Source organism: Branchiostoma lanceolatum, chromosome 3, assembly GCF_035083965.1.
Source record: "Branchiostoma lanceolatum isolate klBraLanc5 chromosome 3, klBraLanc5.hap2, whole genome shotgun sequence".
NCBI classification, from domain to species: Eukaryota; Metazoa; Chordata; class Leptocardii; order Amphioxiformes; family Branchiostomatidae; genus Branchiostoma; species Branchiostoma lanceolatum.
In genome coordinates, this window is record NC_089724.1 from 13,248,756 (window position 1) to 13,268,669 (window position 19,914).

General features: G+C 42.3%; 4 protein-coding genes across 11 annotated transcripts in view; 3 read left to right on the forward strand and 1 right to left on the reverse strand.

Moving 5' to 3' along the window:
- The first annotated feature begins 67 nt into the window (after positions 1 to 67).
- On the forward strand, positions 68 to 5,988 carry LOC136430396 (uncharacterized). Its single transcript, XM_066420951.1, has 5 exons — positions 68 to 1,159; positions 2,191 to 2,474; positions 2,597 to 4,056; positions 4,469 to 4,560; positions 4,767 to 5,988. Exons 2-5 carry the CDS (start codon positions 2,212 to 2,214, stop codon positions 4,950 to 4,952), a joined length of 2,001 nt encoding a protein of 666 aa, XP_066277048.1. The 5' UTR covers positions 68 to 1,159; positions 2,191 to 2,211; the 3' UTR covers positions 4,953 to 5,988.
- LOC136429395 (uncharacterized) lies at positions 5,306 to 8,491 on the forward strand. Its single transcript, XM_066419227.1, has 4 exons — positions 5,306 to 5,337; positions 5,789 to 5,907; positions 6,287 to 6,340; positions 7,755 to 8,491. The coding sequence occupies exons 1-4, from the start codon at positions 5,306 to 5,308 to the stop codon at positions 8,489 to 8,491; spliced, it is 942 nt and encodes a 313-aa protein (XP_066275324.1).
- Positions 8,492 to 8,610: 119 nt separating this feature from the next.
- On the reverse strand, positions 8,611 to 13,194 carry LOC136430398 (pyridoxal phosphate homeostasis protein-like). Of its 2 annotated transcripts, XM_066420953.1 has the most exons (8): positions 13,042 to 13,187; positions 11,875 to 11,982; positions 11,473 to 11,508; positions 10,986 to 11,061; positions 10,475 to 10,609; positions 10,023 to 10,165; positions 9,434 to 9,532; positions 8,611 to 8,941 (listed from the first exon to the last, which is right to left on the reverse strand). In XM_066420953.1, exons 1-8 carry the CDS (start codon positions 13,135 to 13,137, stop codon positions 8,750 to 8,752), a joined length of 885 nt encoding a protein of 294 aa, XP_066277050.1. In that variant the 5' UTR covers positions 13,138 to 13,187; the 3' UTR covers positions 8,611 to 8,749. The 2 variants fall into 2 exon arrangements, with proteins under 2 accessions (XP_066277050.1, XP_066277051.1); XM_066420954.1 differs by lacking the exon at positions 9,434 to 9,532 and having other exon boundaries at positions 13,042 to 13,194.
- A 2,519-nt stretch (positions 13,195 to 15,713) lies between these two features.
- LOC136430399 (dedicator of cytokinesis protein 1-like) overlaps positions 15,714 to 19,914 on the forward strand; it is a 47,161-nt gene continuing 42,960 nt past the window's right edge. For 6 of the 7 annotated variants that reach the window (XM_066420960.1, XM_066420956.1, XM_066420961.1 and 3 more), the window contains exon 1: positions 15,715 to 15,864. In XM_066420960.1, coding sequence (XP_066277057.1) covers positions 15,822 to 15,864 — 43 coding nt within the window. In that variant the 5' untranslated portion in view covers positions 15,715 to 15,821. Of the gene's footprint in view, positions 15,865 to 19,914 lie in introns of all 7 variants that reach the window. The other variant, XM_066420955.1, reaches the window with a different exon arrangement.

Here is a 19,914-nt window from a genome sequence, read left to right on the forward strand (position 1 = left end):
GTCCTATACATGCTAGGGTACTGTTAGCGGGACAAGAAACAGGGGTAATGTTGGCATGAATATGGAGAAAGGTTCAACCGTTGTGTTGTTTACACCAAACGAGGCTTTGTGCTGTTGATATGAAATATCAACAGCCAAAGGTCAGGGTTATTTGCCCTTTGTTCGCTGGCTCAGACTACTGACAGCGCCCGCAGGGCTTGTGTACACCGCGTGTGTTCATCTAGTGAAAAAATTACAGTGCCCGCCTCTTTTTCTTCACTATTCATCTAATTTTATGGAAGTGACATCGACACATTTATTTTGCACACAAAAATTTGCCAGTAGAATCAAATAAAGCATCATTAGCATGGGGATGTTGGGAAACGTTAGCAACGCTGAAAGTAGAATTTCTTGGTCGGAAAGTTTGACACGTTTTCGTTACTTTCAGTAGAATAAGCCAAGGCATTTTTGTGATAATAATATGCGTTTTCTTTTCTGTCACGGAGGGCAAAGCAAACTCTTCAAATATAAATCCTGAAGTAACCTCCCTACAGTCTTCATAGTACATCCCTAACAAATAGTAACAATGCTTTATTACTTCTGTTCTGGAACAATATCAAGCGCGCATCCCTATAATCGAACACCTTGGTACCTTGGTAACACGTCAATAGACCACTGCACCCTCAGACAGGAACGGACGTGCGCGCACATCTCTGCAGAAAAATCGCTTCCCGTTTTGGGAAGAGCGTGTGTTAGAGACACATCGTCCAGGAAAACGTTCACCGGCCGTGTCTGCACCCGGAGGTGAAATAACCTCGCCTTGAGCGCTGGCGCCAAGAAGTTATGGGCAGTTAAAAAGTTGCTCATAATCAGAGAACATTTAGAGGATTCCCCCGACGCCATCCTGATCCTGCAGCACCCGTAATCTCCGCAAGAGGACGTTCCATACCAAAGTCCCCTATCTGGGAAATCGGAGTTCCACCTTCCATTTCCACACTGCAGTCGGACCGAGCAGGATGGGTTAGACACAAGTCACAACTCCGCCGGGCCTGGTGCCTTCAGGGGCACTGAAGGTCCAAAGACTCTAGAAAAGAGAACTATTGTTTTGTTATTCACGAACTTTACGGACTATACTATTTGTTTTTACCAGTTTACATCGACCGTCAATTCAAGAAACAAGGTAAGAGCACGTAAAGATGATTGTAACGAACGATAACACGTTTAGTGTGTGGAGGGTTGAGTTTTGAAGGCCATAACTTATAATTCATAAATACTTGTGACCGTGTGTTAACTGGTTGACAGATTAAAAAGCCACAAGAAGGTCCTACCAGCCTGCAGTCTCTATCAAACTGTAGCTGTGTCGTTTTGTTCATGGCGGGTTCTGGTCCGGAGGCGACAACTGGATTGACTAGGACGTGTTTCCGCCCTCCTCCCACAGTCAGCTGTGCAGTCAGAAACGATTGTGAATTTAGATGTCGTAAGAAAGTATTTTCAACTGTATTTAACTTCGAAATTTCTCTAAAAAGATCATTGAAGTTAGTAATTAATAAGAAGACTCGTGCTGTCTTTCAGTTATCCTGCTAAAGTCAGCGGCTTGGTAGATTTTTATGTTACATGATGTACTTGAATGGTGTGATAACTTTTTGTTACCGTTAGAGTTACGTAGTTTTGTGAGAACTTTTAATATGGGATGAACTTAACAAGAAGTCGTTGAAAAGTTTTTTCTTCAACTGTAATTAAGTGTGAAGTTTGTATATATAAAGTATTATTATTTGAAGTGAGTAAAGGTAGCCCATGACTCATACGGTCTTTTCAGTCCAACTTCTAGAATCATGTACTCTTCAGGAATTCGAATGGTCTGGCTAACTATTCGTTGTTATGTAGCTTAAAAACATACCAATGATGTTTTGCGGGAACTTTTGACAAGGAATGAAATGAACAAATCCTTGACTAAAAAACTAAAGTGCAAAAAAAAGGAAATTCTTCATTGTTTTGATGGAGCATAAATTTCTTGGCTGGGGTAACCTCTTCCACATTGTTTCTAAACCCTGATTAGTGATACTTCATGATCAGTGTTCCATCTGTAAATAATAGAAACAGATATTTACCTACATGCTGCATGTAGTTACATGTAACTATTGTTATCAGCCAGTCACCAAGAATTAGATTTCTTCAGCCATACATGACGTTTTTTTTCTTTTCCTCTTTCAGTATTAAGCAACACAAATCAACATGAGCAACTCTGAGAAGGAAAGCTTTGCCCTGCGCCAGCAGAAATACACCAATGCCATTATCCGTGGACGTCGCCACGTCCCCACCCCTGAAGCCATCCCCCCGTCCTCTCTCCTGGATGCGCCCCAGCTGCCTCCCGTCCCCCTGCCTTCACCACCGCGGGAGCCTCTCCCTGAGCCGAGGTACAGACGACCAAAACACCTGGTCACCAACCTTAACAAGAAACAGCCGGCTCCTAAGGGTGGATTCACAGCAGTAAACAGGTAATGCATCAAGTTTTATGTACACCTGTTCTGTGTGGTAAGGGTTTGTTTTTAGCAGTATCTGTTCATCAGAAGTATGATATGTTTTGTAGTAATGGTTCCTTGGTTTTCTCTTTACACAGATATGCCAAGACTCCCACAAACCCAGACGAGAATGCGAAGGTATTTGAAGAGTATGCGGGAAGACTGACAGATATCCAGCGAAAACAGAACAACATGGGGGAGGGCAAGCCACGCAAAAGGAGAACCTCCAGACGTGCAAAGACCCCGGCTCATGTCTCCATGATGAAGTCACTGGAGCATGAGGAGAACATGCCAGAGGCGGAACGCTACATGGCAAAGATGGAGTCCATCAAGATGGTACAAGACTCCATGGGAGTGGATAGAACAAAGTCCAAAAAATCTTGCAAGCCTGCAAAGACCCACACCTCCAGGAAGACTGTGGATGATCAGCAACGTCTTCAGAGAATCCCAACAGCAGCAGAGTACAATGATCGGATGGAGTGCAAAGTGGGAGAATTCTATGCCCCCACACCTACAATGGACAGGGAGGAAGACAGAAGGAACGCCAGCAGAACAGCTGAGGTGGAGCAGACGATGGAAACAGACACAAAAGAAAAAGCCATCAAGAAACAGAAGAAAAAGAGAAGGAAAACTTGTATGGAGACATCATCGGACTACACAGCAAATGTTGGTCTGGACCATATGAGTGCTACCTCTCTTGAAGTGTACACCCCTGACTGGGAGGAAGAAGGCCGGGTACAGAGCTGCTACAGCATGTTGTCACAGCCTGGACACATGAGCATGGAGGACAGCACACCCACCATGGGCAGGGAAGAAGACAGGAGGAACGTCAGCAGATTAGCTGAGGTGGAGCAGAGGATGGAAACAGACACAAAACCAGAAGCCATCAAGAAGCTGGAGAAGAAGAAGAAGATGATGAAGGCTCATAATGAGGCACCACCCAGGTACACAGCAAATGTTGGCCTGGACAATATGAGTGCAACCTCTCTTGAAGTGTACACCCCTGACTGGGAGGAGGAAGACACAGCACAGAGCTGCAACAACATGTTGTCACAGCCTGGACATTTGAGCAGGGAGGACAGCACCCCCACCATGGACAGGGAAAAGGATTGTCAAGTGTACACCCCTGACTGGGAGGAGGAAGACCAAGCACAGAGCTGTTACAGCATGTCATCACAGCCTGGACACCTAAGCAGGGTAGACAACACCCCCACCATGGACTGGGAGAAAGACTGTGAAGTGTGTGACCTTGACTGGGAGGAAGAAGACCGAGTACAGAGCTGTAACACGTCACCGCAGCCTGGACATCTGAGCAGAGAGGATGACACACCCATTAAGGACAGCACTAAAGGCTGGATGTACATCATCAGAAAAAATGCACTTGAGGAGATGATGGCAACAGGACATGGCAGGGACGAGGATAGTCTGCACAGGAGGACACCCGTCCAGGGCAAAACAACCAAGAGGAGCCACAGGCCGAGAAAGGAGAAGATCGTCTTACCCAGCCTGACTGCTGATCCTGGCCTGATTCTGCAGGGAAGCAAACTTCATAATCCTGGTGAGTTTTGTAGTGTAGGGATCAAACTTCAAACACCTGGTGAGTTTTGTAGTGTAGGGACCAAACTTCAAACATCAGGTGAGTTTTGAAGTGTAGGGACCAAACTTCAAACATCAGGTGAGTTTTGAAGTGAAGGGAACCAAACTTCATACTGCTGTCAAGTTTTGTAGGGTAGGATCACTTGCTGTTGAAGACATTGCTGCCTACTTCTGTCTTGACAATGTGGCTGCAGAGTTGAAGTATCTATACATGTAGTGGGTCTGACACTTTGTTGACTCAAAATCAGAATTATATAGGCAAGACAGATTATATCTAGCTACCTTACCCACATACTATGCAGTACTGATATCTAATCCATTAATGCACTTTGCACTCCCATGACTTAATCTTCCATTTTCCCTGTCTTATCCAGGTGGCCGCCTCCCTTCCATAGGAGATGGTGCTCTGTCTACTGCTGCCCTACCCAACATTCCTGATGAGGAGATCGGCACAAAGCTGCCCCAAGTGAGTTGTATTTATATTGTACATGCCTTTATACTGCTGTAGGTTGTAACTGTGCAAGAAGAGCCTTGGTAAAAAAAGAGATAACTCTTCTTGTTACATGACTGAGGGAGTAATGAGAGACAGAAAACAGAATGGCTGACTAAAGAAAACTGGTACAGCTACTTTCCTGTCCTCTAACAGTTTGTTCTCTCCATAATGCACACCAGCTGCAGTTTGGGACCAAGCGTGTGGGGAAGACTACATCAGACACGGTGACCTTCAAACAGCCCAGCGACAAGTCCAACGTCTGCAGCACCAAGCGGCATCAGAAGACTGACCGCGCCTCGCTGAAGGACAAGAAGTCCCAGAAACGGCGCCACCACAGCTCTGACCACTCATCGCCCAACTTGTGAGTTGGTGTAACAGTGGACGTCTTACCATCATGTCCAGAACATTTATTGGCAGTGAATCATGTAACTACATGTATGATTGTGTATGTTTCATGTAAAACTGTATTGTTGTGCTGCTGTGCATTATGTCTGCACAATTCCTGTTTTGTATGAACAGATAGGATGATGCAAATTAAATGCTAGAAAGAATAATACTTTAAAACATAATTTCTGCACCCTATTGTACAGCTAAAGTCCATCAAATTTGGCTGCAAAAACAAAATATTTCCTGCATATTTGAATGTAACAGTGAATCATGTATTACATGTATGATTGTGTATGTTTTTTGTAAAACTGTATTGTTGTACATGTACATCATGTCTGCGCAATTCCTGTTTTGTATGAACAGGTAAGATGATCAAAATCATATGCTAGAAAGACAGAATAATACTTTAAAACATAATTACTGCACCCTATTGTGCAGCTATAGTCCATCAAATTTGGCTAGAAAAACAGAATATTTTCTGCAAATTTTTGTACAGTGCCAAATTGATTGTTTTGGCACTAACATATCCTGGATATCCTAGATATTGTTATTGATATAGGTTGTTGAAACAGTCCATGTGATTTTAGTTTTTTATAACACTACATCAGTACAACCTACAGGTGTGACATGCACCCTTACAGTAGTGTAATGGTTAGTGGGCAAGTCTTCAGACTTGTACAGGAGCTGGACACTCCCACATTACTGTACAATCCCAGATAGATTGTTAAGGATCTAACATATCCTGGATAGACAGATATTGTCATTGTTTCAAGTTGTTGGAAACAGTCCATGTGATTTTACAACACTCCATCAGAACCTACAGGTCTGACATCTACCCCTACAGTAGTGTGACAGCCAGTGAACAAGTCTTCAGACTTGTACAGGAACTGGACACTCCCACCTCCACAAGTCCTACTGGAGACCACCTCATGTGTAAGTTACTCCACTCACCAGTCCTACTCAGTGTTACATGACAGTCTGCCATAGATGGCTCACATGAGATGATCCCTCTCAAACTACACGAGACCACACAGTACAGTTCCACTGCAGCTGGGGTGGGGAAGGGGACGTCAGGACCAACTCCACAGATAGGAGGCATTTGTCTCTTTCAGACTGTTCAATCTTTCCACACTGCACCATCTAGCTGATATGTCTGTGGCTTGCAGTGAGAGATGGCTGCCATGGGCCCCATCCTCACTGGACCCCACCGTCATGTCAGCTTGTTAGCAGTGATGGGAGGTTGGGCTAGTCTGTCAGGGACTTGTGCCCCCTATCTGTGGAGCTGTTCCTGACGTCCCCTTCCCCACCCCAGCTGCAGTGGAACTGTACTGTGTGGTCTGGTGTAGTTTGAGTGGGATCATCTCATGTGAGCCATCTCTGACAGACTGTGTCATGTAACACTGAGTAGGACTGGTGAGTGGAGTAACTTACACATGAGGAGGTCTCCAGTAGGACTTGTGGCGGTGGGAGTGTCCACTTCCTGTTCAAGTCTGAAGACTTGTCCACTGGCCGTCACACTACTGTAGGGGTGCATGTCAGGCCTGTAGGTTCTGATGCAGTGTTGTGAAATCACATGGACTGTTTCCAACAACTTGAAACAATGACAATATCTGTCTATCCAGGATATGTTAGTGCCTAAACAATCTACCTGGGACTGTACAGTAATGTGGGAGTGTCAAGTTCCTGTACAAGTCTGAAGACTTCATTACTGGCCGTTACACCACTGTACGTGTATGGGTGCATGTCAGACCTGTAGGTTCTGTTGTATGTTTACAGTTGTAGTTTAGACAATTATGTGGGCATGTGATTAATTGTACTGTCCTTTATTACACATGGTGGACTTATTTTACAATATAGACTGGACATGTAAATTTAATGTTCTTTTTAGCTTTCAACTGAATGTGAAGGAGTTTCAAGTCAAAGTTAGGATGAGCAAAAACAATGAAAATATTACTTGAACGAGCTCTCAGGGTGACACAGTTGAACCAATGTCTTGGTTGAACAGAAACACTTTATACTACAAAGTATACAACAATAGGACATGTAAATCTAATGACCTTTTCACTTTTTAACTGTCTGAATGTTAAGAATTTTCAATCCAAAGTTGGGACAAGCAATATAACAAAAGCAATATAACTTGATGAACAAACTCTCAGGGTGACACAAGTTGTAGACTTTTAACGGAGATGATGCTGCATCACAAAAATGTTTGTGTTCATTACAAAATTGTTTCGATCATAAGACTCCAGCATAATAGGTTGCAGTTATAGAATATAGTACAACAAAATTAAGCCATGTGATGTAAATCATATTATTTCCCATGTTAATTGCATATTGTTTTCTCTGTGTTTTCATTTGTAAATATCCGTGCAGTCTCTATTGATCATGTCCATGCAGACATTGCCAATAAATGTAGCTATGTGGGATATATTCTGGCTCAGTCTCCCTTCTGTTGGAACCATGTACTTACTGCTACCATGGCAGCTAAAATAAGATACCTGCACCTGTCAAGAGATACACTCAAACAGATAAGTTTGATAGGGGCTCCTTTTCCTTGTGACAAATAATATAGTACAACTTATGCCCTGTCCCTCAATTAAGACTGGTGCTCTTTTTCCCTGTGCTGAATGACACATTAACAAGATCTGTGGCCCTATCCCTGAGTAAGATGCCAACAAGACTTGTGGCCCTGTCCCTGAATGAGACACCAAGAAGACTTGTCGCCCTGTCCCTAGTGACGAATGAGACACCAACAAGACTTGTGCCTGTCTTTTAATGAGCCACCACAAGACTTGAGATCCTGTCCATGGTGCTGAATGAGACTCCTGCAAGACTTGTGGCTCTGTCTTTTAATGAGACACCTACAGGACTTGTGGCCCTGTCCCTGAATGAGACACCTACAAGACATGTGCCCCTGTCCCTGAATGAGACACCTACAAGACGTGTGCCCCTGAATGAGACACCAACAAGACTTGTGGCCCTGTCCCTGAATGAGACACTAACAAGAATTGTGTCTCTGGTGCTGAATGAGACCCCTACAAGACTTGTGGCCCTGTCCTTGAATGAGACACCTACAAGACGTGTGCCCATGTCCCTGAATGAGACACCAATAAGACTTGTGCCCCTGTCCCTGAATGAGACACCAACAAGACTTGTGGCCCTGTCCCTGAATGAGACACTAACAAGAATTGTGTCTCTGGTGCTGAATGAGACCCCTACAAGACTTGTGGCCCTGTCCTTGAATGAGACACCTACAAGACGTGTGCCCATGTCCCTGAATGAGACACCAACAAGACTTGTGCCCCTGTCCCTGAATGAGACACCAACAAGACTTGTGGCCCTGTCCCTGAATGAGACACTAACAAGAATTGTGTCTCTGGTGCTGAATGAGACCCCTACAAGACTTGTGGCCCTGTCCTTGAATGAGACTCCTACAAGACTTGTGGCCCTGTCCTTGAATGAGACTCCTACAAGACTTGTGGCCCTGTCCCTCTTGCTGAATGAGACACCTACATGACTTGTGGCCCCCTCCCTGAATGAGACACCAACAAGGTGTGTAGCCCTGCCCAAGCTAATTTGTAATTTCTACACTGGCACAATAGGGTGGTACCTAAAAAAACAACTCACAAAACACAATTTGAACTAAAAGCTTTTTATTTGTTACACTTCTGATAAATAAGAGTTTCCAAAGAAACTGGAATCCTCTCTGCACAGTGGCAGTGTGGCTTTTCAACTTTATTTACTCTGCAGGTAAAACGTTCAACTTTCTTCACAATTATGAGTTCACATTTACAGCATCTAATTCTTGTCTGGTGCTTTCCACTTTGTCAGTAGATGGCTGCTGCTGGTCGTCAGGCGTGGCATTTGGGTTGTTGGGTGCGGTCTTTGGAGGCGGTTTAGAGCCTGGGTATTCTCTTGCTCCGAATATAGTGCTACCGACTCTGATATTTGTACTGCCCACTTCAATCTGAGATGAAAGATGAAAAAGAAATCCTCAATAGGTCTTATCTGCTAGTATACTTAATTGCCTGCCTACTATTAATCAGAACATGTACACATTTCAATTTGGTATCTTTATGAGTGAAACAATATTTTGTCTGAACTCTGAAGCATCAGCTAATATATTGACAATAATCAACAGTTACCCTGAACATCTACTAAACCTTTTCAGACACAATTTCCAATGACAATTAGCCAGTAGATCTTTTGGAGGATAGACAAGGTCTAAGACAAGACAAGTCACTGCGGTAACATTGTGAGATACTGTTTGGAAAATGTTTTGGTTGTAGCTAATAGAGAAGCATAATCATAAAGTGGGCAGCTAATGGATAAGCATAATTGCACAAAGCACAAAGGTACATGTGCAAAGTCATAAAAAATTTAACAACAGTGCATGTATGTAGTGTTAGAAGAAGAAAATAAATAGATAAAACAAGACAAAAAGAAGAGGATAGCTTACAGCATGTTCAAAGTCTGTAGACATGCCCATGCTCAGTTCCACATCTTCAGGTTGGAGGTTGAAGGTCTGGCATATATTTGTTCTACACTTCAGAAGCACCTGCCAACATAAAATCAACACCCACCTTCAACTGACCATCCTAAATGCTCTATATACATCATATTACTTGTAACTAAGTTACACAAATAGTAATGGACCATTCTAGAGGCGAAAGAATGGGTGGTAAGGTGTTTTTGTGTTTAGGGTTGTTGACTTAGAATCTAAAGGTCCTGGGTTTGAATCCCTAGCAGGTCCCAATGTTGCGCCTGCCCTTGGGATAGGCACACATATTTCCTCACTAAGCTTAGGTGAAAATGAGTACCTAGCTTCAGTTAGGACATCCTCTGTCTTAGATGGGATGTAAAGCCCAAGCTCACATGTTTGAGGACAGCCACACGTCGAGCATGATAAAACCCAATTGCACTTATTGAATAGTAGGTGTCCTTCCCGGTGTGAGTCGAACAAACCAATCAGTCCAGTCTTACACAACTTGTACTTAGATTACAAAAATGATGAAAAATTAATCTCAGATCATTTAACCGTTACTGACCTGGAAGTCTGGGTTTGGTCCGTTGCGCAGGTCATAGTCATAGACACCTATAGTCATGATCCCCACAGCATGCAGGCGAGGGCAGTTCTCCACAACATGCTTATACAGGTCACACACCTTCTCAGGTGATATGCCATGTTTCTCTGCAAGGCAAAGATAAAACTTGTGTCTGCAATGCTTGAACAGTATTACTACTAGATGAAGTATTCTACAATATGGTTATATACAATACTTTGTGCTCTAGATCTGTAACAGTTCCTTCGTGATATTTTGAGCAGCCATACAAGTTCTTGGAGTCCTTACAAATGAAAAACGAAACACCAACAATGCAAAAGAAAGTTAATTATACTACCATATCTACTTTCAAATATCTTCTATCAATATAACGTATCCTCATGTCTAAGCAATTGCATTCCAAAAGGAGAAATTCAGGACAAAGAGCTACTTCTTACGTTCTTCCCTGCTGGTGTTAACTTGGATCATGACTCTCAGCCTTTCTGTTCTGCCCAGTTTTTCCCAGGATACATTGATGGCTGTAGCCAACTTCTCTGAGTCGACAGTTTCGACCATGTACAGGTTAGGTATACCTACAGAGAACAGATATCTGATGAAATAAACTGAAGAAATGAACTTTTTACTTTACCTTCACAAAAAAAAACAATAAAAAAACTGGGGATTATTAAAGATTTATGTACAAAAATGTATTAATGTTACCTTTGTAATGCAATTTCGAGTTGTCAGTTTTTTCTTACTTCGTACTCGTAGGACAATATTCTGTAATGCCTTGACAGAAAAATCAATATACCATAAATAGATCAGCTGAAAACTGCTCAGACTGTACATGCGTATACCGATTGTGATCTTTAGTTGGTAGGTATTTTCTTATTTTCCCATCCTTCAAGTTGCTTTGAATTGAAAAGCACTTACCACAAATAAATATGTATATGTGTATGCCACACTTACCAGTGACTTTATTGACTTTATTCCTTTGCAGGTGTCCAATGAAGTGCCATCTGATGTCATTTAGCTGGCCTACAATCTTTAAAAGAAGTATTACATGTATATGAGATTTAATATTATGGAATGGCTTGATACAATATTCTAGAGGCTTCACCATATCACATGTTCGAGATAGGTAATATATTTCACACTCAATGCTAGGTAATATATTTCACATTCAATGCTAGGCACTAGGTATATAATGTCATGTTAATTCTAGAAGCATTCACATTTCAAGTTCAGATCACCTAAGGTCACACTGACCACACTGGCTGCTTGTTATACTACAAGAGGTTCACATTTGTAAACATATGGCTCATTGGAGTTGAGGGCATTTTAATTTGAAGTTCGTTGTATGTATAGACTCTTAAGCTTATGCATGCAGTGCTTTTTCTGTAAACCCATAGGACCCACAGTGGGTAGTGATTCATACATCTTCTTACAACCTTACCTCTGGATCTGATCCTTTATCTGTTAGTTCTTGCACCTAGAGGAATTCAGAGAAGACAGAGATTTAGCATATGGTGTTTGCAAAAGTCCACCACAAAATAATCACCCTCTTGTTGTTCCATGTGTCAATAAATGAAAAAGCAACTGCAAGTACGTATGTAAAAAAAAGGTCACAATCCAGGTACATGTCAAGTTGCCAACAGCAAGCAACACTTGCAGAAATATGAATAGAATTGTGCAGAGCTCTTACAAGGGACAAACGCCTGTCATTTGTAACCATACAAATTGTCAAAGTGTGATCTTCATCAAATACATGCTTATGAGGAATTTGCAAACAGAAATTGGGTTCATTCAACTGATTGACATGTCCTTTATTAATGTGCTTTCCATATATTCTACTCACGTAGTTCTCCCCAAAGTGTCTCTGCCCAGCTTTATATGCAGACATGATCAGTTCCTTGGGTTTGGTCTTGGTCACTGCCACCAAACGTGGCTGCACTTTTGGTAAATCCTGAGGGAGGGAAGAGGAGTACTTTTGCTGTATGAGAGCTATTAAACAGGTAGCCGTGGCGACTAACGAAGGGAGTTTTTGCTTGATATTACATATACTTTCCCTTCTTAGTCGTGGGGCACGACACGATTTCACTTCTACTCTAGCGACGCCGGCCTTCAAACTTGCACGCCGGGCCCGATTCTTGTTCTCCCTGAACTCCTAACACCCTTACCTGCGACGCCGGTCACTAAAACGACGCCGGAAACCCCATGTTAATCCAGGGCTTGATACGGCAGAAGTCAATGGAAAACAACATCGGGTCCGCCATTTTTGGTCTGAATTTTGAAGGAGAGGAACGTCATCGCTATGTCAGCGCTTGTACAGCCTGATTGGTCAAGCCCAGTCATGTGAGTAAACGCACCAATCAGGCTGTACATCAGGTATGGTCATCTTCTTTTAGTGTTGGGGCTCATGTCTCCTACTTAATAGTTAATATATATTGGAAGGAATTACAAATTATAGGTTTAAACCCAGTGGTTGTTAAACGATTCTAACCTAGTCTTGTAATGTTGACGTTAACATCATGTAATACATGCAACCTCAGCACCCCTATCATATAACGTTACTTACAACTTCAATTAACTACTAGTATATGCGACCAAGAAGGTTATATAACCTCCTTGATGCGACCTGTGTCACAAGCAGGTGTCACCAAACTATTTACTACGCTTATAATATATTATATAAGGACATGCAAGGTCAGGTAACGGGGCCTTTCCCAACCACTTTCAAATTTGTTTAAAATAAACACAAAACTGAGCAAAATGTAACACCTTTTATATAGGAGGGTTATTTTTCATACTCGAAAGAAGATTCTACTCTTTGATATCTTAACTCTAAAACTGATTTGTACACATCGTGGTCGGAATCGTCCTGTCTAGAAATCTGCTGAGCTGTACCCCAAAATAGAACATGAACTAGGTCATAGTGGAGAGGGCGTCCGCCTCGGCGGGCCTCACAGTCTCAACCCCCGGTAATCAGACCATTTCGCTGCTTCCAGACGTTACTAAATCTTACCTGGGGCCGTTTAGCAGCCGCGGTCTGTACACGATCGAGAACAGAGCGAAGAGCACGGCCCACTTCGCTGTCGGCCATCGCTGCAAATCTTCTCATACCCAAATGGTTCCCAATGTTAGGTCTGACCTTTGTGACCTCATCTAGGTCATACCATTCCTTGGCATGGGGGTTGTAAACCTTTTGTTTACTTCACCTGAAATTATTTTGTTGGTCGTAAATCGTTGACTATGCTATATAAAAGAGTATCTCAAGTTTCAAGTAGAGGTTATGATTGGCAAAATGAAATTCCGTGATTTTGATTCGTACCGAAAAAGAGAAAATGATAGATGAAGCGTTAAAGTGGAGAAGTCCGCACGCTTCTGCTCTTGGATGCCCCCTACCCGTATTCTCCAAGCAGAGGCTTCGATCGAGAGGTGTAGTTTTGTCCGGGATTTTAACGTTCCTCAACGTTAAAATCCCGGACAAAACTACCCCTCTCGATCGAAGCCTCTGCTTGGAGAATACCCTACCCGCGGCCAACAGCACGGCAGGAACCTGCGCAACTCTGCCCGGTACCAGCAACCCACTAGATCAAAGCGCTACAGGACGAGCGCCATTCCTGCCATTGTTGAACTGCTCAATGAACTCTAAACAAACATGACTCTATGTAACGTTGGGTAACCTAAATTCGGGATTTTTCCGATAATGGTTGACTGAAATCAATCTAGCAGAACAATAAACCATCCTTATTTTCTATTATTCTGTCAGTATCATGTATTATCTTTGCACTAATCATATATATGGTACATTTTGTCTCTAGTCGTGCTGACACCATAATATTTCAACTTGAAACTACCGTCCGCCGCACGCACAATTATGGTGCTGTCGGACAGGGGGGCACATTAATTCGGGAGAGAAGATTCGTCTTGAATATCTTACCGCTAATCACATTTTATACAGCAGCTATTCGTTCTATCCTTGGCTTGAGGAGAGTGCTATGGATATAGACGTGTCCAAGTAAAAAAAAATACACGAAAAAACGGCCGTACCGCACACATCAGGCCAGTTCGGGAACAACCCGTGTGTTGAGTCGGTAGAACTTCACTCAAAGTCGGCCCATCGTCATCATCGGGCAACGTGTAAGTCGTTACATTATTCATGGGAAGTTAGCTGGATGCCGTAGCAATGGTAATACTACTATGTCCATGTGTTCCCTGTTGTGTTAGGAGCAAACTTTGAGGAAAATATCTTCCTCAGTCCACTATCACACGCAGCATTTAGACAAAAAAGTGTTCCTCACAAACCTTTGTCGTCTGCTTGACAACAGGATTCTGGTTAGCAATATGGCGGCGGGAAAATACACGTGCCGTAGGTTGTAGCAACAGAGAGGAGTTTTGATGATTGATCACACTTAGAATCCAGTTGCAGGTTAGCAAAAGAGATTGTAATAAGTTGTCTTATAAATAATTGTGTTTAGCAGGCAGGAGATGTGACATTTGTCTTATAAACCAGCGAACAACCGTGCTGGGTGATTCTCCCACGAAGCCCCCAGACTCTGTCAATAAGGGACGGAGAGTTTTTGACGTCGCCAACTTCTAATGCATGGTTATCGAAGCTTTTCAGCCAGTGTTCTGAATACGTTAATCTATCTGCTTTGCATTGCTGGCGTTATAACTGATTTTGCATCTAGCACATATCCCTAAATACCCCGTTTTCGAAAAATCCCGACTTTAAGTACCCCACGAATTTAGGTTACCCAACGTTATATGTATAATATGTATTCATGATATTGCCACGGTTTAGATGTCAATGATTCTAGACCATCTAGTGACCGTATCTTTTGGGCTGTTATTTTGTTGCGTCCATTTCGGTGCCCATGAGGCCACTGTGATACTACATATGTGAAGCGCTGTTTTAAAAATCGATTTTTAATCAAGTATTATCGTTGAGAGTTTTATAATGCAATCATAATGTCATGGTATGTCACCAAAGGCGATTGCGATGTGTGAAAATGTTTCTTTTACCGACCGTAAAACGTCCTCGTAATTTAGCCTCCCCAGGGGCTGCCAGGAGGATTGTAATCTTGTTGTTCGTTTCTGAATAAAAACCAGTCTACTACTACTACTACAACTTTAATAACCTGCCATGAAAATCAACATGACTATGATCTTTTTACGCCCGGCCAATGTTATAAAACTAGAGGGGAAAAACGCTTGTTTTCTTTCAAATCCTGGAATTCATAAACATTCCATGGACATCGCCATTAGAGACATATCATGCATCAGAAATGAATAAATAATCAAAATATTGTCGATAGCTACATAATCATTTCTTCTCTTTCAACATTGTCCAAACCAACAAGTTGAAAAGATCTAAATTGGCTACTAGCAAAGGACCGTCTTGGTGACATCTAATCGATTGGACATGACACGATTGACCCATTTGTTTCCTGCAGGACTGACCCTCCCATTAGAGAAATGGAGTCGTCTTCGATCACATGACTAGGAATTGACAAGCGCATCAACACGCCATCGCTTATTGTTGTAGCTGAATACTATCTGTGGGAAATACGATAATTTATTCAGCTTTATCATGCTTGAAAAAAATTAAAAAAATATATTTTGTGTGTATCCAAGTTACATATTTTGCTCTGTATCCTATCAAAAGGCGATAATGTGTTTTAATGCCTCATACCTCTCTGTGCTTTTCTGCGGTGGTCACAGATATTCAACATGGCGGAAGTGGAGTTTTGGGAAAGTTAGCATCGTTTGTTGCCTCTAAATCGTGAAGTACATCGCAAGATGACGCGTTGGGTGCCCACCATTACTAGGAAATATGCCGTAGGTGAGTACAGAGTCACATGAGGTATTTATTTTAGGGGCCAATGACGGCAGCTAATCGATTTTTCATGGGATTTTTTTCTGAAATTCCAGCGTCTTGAGGATGTTTTGCACCCTTCCGCTTTCGGCGAACGCCCACAAAAGCGTTTCCTGTTGTACGTTTCTTTTGCCTTAAAATCGTCAAATCCATCCGTGATCTACCTTTTACTGTACATTTGATGATTCAGAATCATGTCATTCTCAAGCCTGTTGCACACGTACTTTACATGTATCTTCCTCTGTTGATAGATTTACGAAAAGAGCAACAACCACCATATGCATCTACAAATAATTTATGTAGTTATGTTGATTCCCCCAAAATATGTGGCTTCTTCAATTTCAAATCTTGACTTCTACACTCTGCATCGTAATTAATGTACATTTGTAAAAAAAAAATGAAAAAAAAATAACTGAAGCCAATATGCTCACATCCTACATGTATGAGACCCAGAAATGTTACTAGTGTCATACACAAAATATGACAACTTGCCAGCTACACATATTTATCACAGTGAAGTTATTCAGCACAACCTGTTTATCTGGAGTTATAGTCCAGGTTATATATCTGATATTGCTAACTTTTGGACTATGTGAAGTGATGGAGTTCTGTTTGTTATTGTGCTCTTTCGAACCCACTTGTATAATTTCACATACCTATACCTCAGTTTCTGTTATAATGAGAGTTTATGCTACATGTTTCCAAATAATAAATGAATGAATGGATTAATGAATGAATAAGTAGGGGTGTTAATATTTCAATGAATCAATAAATCAATGACTAGGTAAACCCCCATGAAGTGATGAACATTTAGGGTAGAATAATTTTTTTTTCTTACTTGAGCAGTATCCTACTTAAACGAATTCAATATTGCCATTGTACCTTTATAGTGCCTGGGTAAAGTTCAGGTTGTAGGACACTGCATGTACCTAACTCCAGCTGGGCATGTGCATGCCTATTCAAAGCTAATGTATCAAACTTCAATTATAGAATTTAAAGAATCTTCAGTTCCTTTATTTTTAGATGAAATTCTGAATAGAACTAGACAAGCCGCAAAGTCAGTTAGTCAAAGATAAGACTTAAGAGAAATATTGGTGAAATTGTGTGGTATCCTGGAGTGTTCCTGTTCAGGAAAGTCAGCTGACTATTGCTGACTGGCTGGGCCCTAAGTAAATAAACACGGAGGAGATGTGAACCATGGTAGTTATGACTTCCTGACCCATACCATAATGTACCTATGTGAGCTATGTTCTGCAGACCTCTTAGGGTATGCAGGATCAAGCCTCCAAATACACATACACGTGTAATGCTTCACTTGTAATGACAGAAGAAATGTGAAATCTACTGAAGAGAAAAAATAAGGAAATTCCTGGAAGCCACCAGAGACTCGTATCTTTTCCAGCACGTATCAGTTCCCACACGCTACAGGACTAACCAGGAGAGCAATATACTTGATCTTGTTTTTACGAACGAGAGCAACATGATTGAACACATAGAGACATGTCATCCCATCGGCAAAAGCGATCATATCATGTTATCATTTAACTTTAACTGCTACACAGCAAGAACACATGTGAACTCTGAATACACCCAATACAACAAGGGAAACTACGAAGCCATGGCACATGAGTTAGATCGAGACTGGGAAGAAATTCTCCAAGACAAAGACATTGAACAAAGCTGGACATTTTTCTCCAATACTGTTAGAGCTGCCGTGCAGGAACACATACCCAGGAAATCGTACAAAAAGAAGAACGAGCTACCCTGGAAGAATAGAGAAACAACTAATAAACTTAATAAAAAGCAAAAGGCATGGAAGAGGTACACTGCAACTAAACACCATGAAGACTACTTAAAATACACCAAGGCAAGAAACCAGGCAAGATGGATGGCTAGAAAATCGTTAAAGGACTACGAGAAGCAAATGGCAAAAAACATAAAAGAGAACACTAAACTCTTCTGGAAGTACGTGAAGCGAAAGTCAAAAACTAGTGAGAGAATTCCTGAGCTGGTTGACGGCACATCTGTAGCAACAACCGACATGGAGAAAGCAGAAAGTCTTAACAAATTCTTCATAAGTACCTTCACTAAGGAAAAGGTTGACAGTATTCCTGATACAACAAGCAGACAGTACAATGAGGATCTCACAGAAATTGATTTATCTGCAGACAAAGTATGTACAAGACTCAAAAACCTGAACCACAACAAAGCTATGGGTCCCGATGGCATCCATCCCAGAGTTCTGAAAGAACTGGCAACACCCTTGTCTGTGCCACTCTCTGCCATTTTTACCAAATCTCTCAGGGAAGGCAGGCTACCACAGGAATGGAAAACGGGCGATATAACACCCATCTTCAAGAAAGGCAACAAGAAAGAGCCGTCCAACTACAGACCTGTAAGCCTTACGTCCGTCGCTGGTAAAGTCATGGAAAGTATGATCAGAGATGCAGTTGTAAACCACATGAGGAACAATAACTTGTTTACAGCGCACCAGCACGGTTTCTTACCCGGAAGATCCACCACTACTCAACTACTTGAGTGTCTAGATGAATGGACGGAATGGTTAGACGATGACAAACCCGTGGACAGCATTTACCTAGACTTTCAGAAAGCGTTTGATTCTGTTCCAATCAAACGCTTAATCGCTAAAATTGAAAGCTATGGCATCAAAGGGCAACTACTACAGTGGATTGTCTCTTTTCTCAACGAACGGAAGCAACGAGTGTGCGTGAACGGGGCTAGGTCGTCGTGGGCGCCAGTGACCAGTGGAGTCCCCCAGGGTAGTGTCCTGGGGCCAGTCTTATTTACACTCTTTGTCAATGACATGCCGGAAGTTGTAAGCAGCAAGCTGAAACTTTTTGCGGATGACACCAAGTTATACCGCACAGTGTGTGAACCCATGGAGTGCCAACTACTTCAAGATGACCTAAACCGTCTTCAAGAATGGGCTATATCTTGGCAGCTCAAGTTTCACCCAAGTAAATGCACGGTGCTCCGAATCGGCTCTAAACACCCTGACTTCACATACCATATGATGGATCACACTAGTAAACCAGTTTATCTCGAGTCCAGCAGCCATGAGAAAGACCTTGGGATCACTACAGACCGTGACCTGTCTTTTGAGAAGCATGTGACTTTGGCCGTATCTAAAGCCAACAAAATGGCAGGTTTGCTTTGGAGAACATTCTCACACATCGACAATGTCATGTTCGTAACTCTATACAAATCCCTTGTGAGGCCTCACCTCGAATACGGAGCACCAATATGGTCACCCGGTACGTGGAAAATGGTGGACATGGTAGAAAATGTACAGAGGAGAGCCACTAAGAGGGTACCAGGCCTGCGAGATTTAACCTACGAGGAAAGACTGCGAACATTGAAATTACCAACTCTGCTTTACAGAAGGCTACGGGGGGACTTAATTAACACCTTTAAATATGCACATGGGCTGTTTGACACCGCCCCATGCATACCTGAGATACAATCTGAGGCCAGGACAAGAGGCCATAGCTTACGGCTAACAAGAACATTCACAAAAACAAACAGGAGGTTGCTGTTCTTCAAGCACAGGGTGGTCCCCTGGTGGAATCGACTCCCAGAAGAAGTGATCAACGCTCCCTCAGTTAATGCCTTCAAAGCCAGATTCGACAGGTACATGGAAGTTCACCCTGTAAAGTACAACCACGAACATCCACACAAACCCACCATGACAGTTGAGTGAAATGGAATTCAACAATGAAGAGCGGTCTAAACTGGAGCAGTCCTACCTGACCGAAAATTCTACTCTACTCTACTCTACTCTATTAGCTGTGGTGTAGGGTTTTGCATATACTATAGGGTATTGTTATGATGAGGATTTTAGGAGCACATTGAATAGGTTGTGTGCATAACTAAGTAAGTCATTAATAATATGATTATACTGGAGTGGCGGAACTTACTGCACATAAAACTGTCTACAACAATTATGAATCAATCTGCATGTCTAAACAGTGATTGGTTTGAATGGGTTCGTTTTAG

Excerpts from the sequence above, each read along its gene's own strand:
- LOC136430396 (XM_066420951.1), top strand. The coding sequence starts at position 2,212 with ATGAGCAACTCTGAGAAGGAAAGCTTTGCCCTGCGCCAGCAGAAATAC. Across the intron at positions 2,475-2,596 it reads GGATTCACAGCAGTAAACAG|ATATGCCAAGACTCCCACAA; the intron begins GTAATGCATCAA and ends CTCTTTACACAG. Across the intron at positions 4,057-4,468 it reads AAGCAAACTTCATAATCCTG|GTGGCCGCCTCCCTTCCATA; the intron begins GTGAGTTTTGTA and ends TGTCTTATCCAG.
- LOC136429395 (XM_066419227.1), top strand. The coding sequence starts at position 5,306 with ATGTCTGCGCAATTCCTGTTTTGTATGAACAG. Across the intron at positions 5,338-5,788 it reads TTCCTGTTTTGTATGAACAG|AACCTACAGGTCTGACATCT; the intron begins GTAAGATGATCA and ends ACACTCCATCAG. Across the intron at positions 5,908-6,286 it reads TACTGGAGACCACCTCATGT|CTGCAGTGGAACTGTACTGT; the intron begins GTAAGTTACTCC and ends TCCCCACCCCAG.
- LOC136430398 (XM_066420953.1), bottom strand. The coding sequence starts at position 13,137 with ATGAGAAGATTTGCAGCGATGGCCGACAGCGAAGTGGGCCGTGCTCTT. Across the intron at positions 11,983-13,041 it reads CGGCTGCTAAACGGCCCCAG|GATTTACCAAAAGTGCAGCC; the intron begins GTAAGATTTAGT and ends TCCCTCCCTCAG. Across the intron at positions 11,509-11,874 it reads GACACTTTGGGGAGAACTAC|GTGCAAGAACTAACAGATAA; the intron begins GTGAGTAGAATA and ends GAATTCCTCTAG.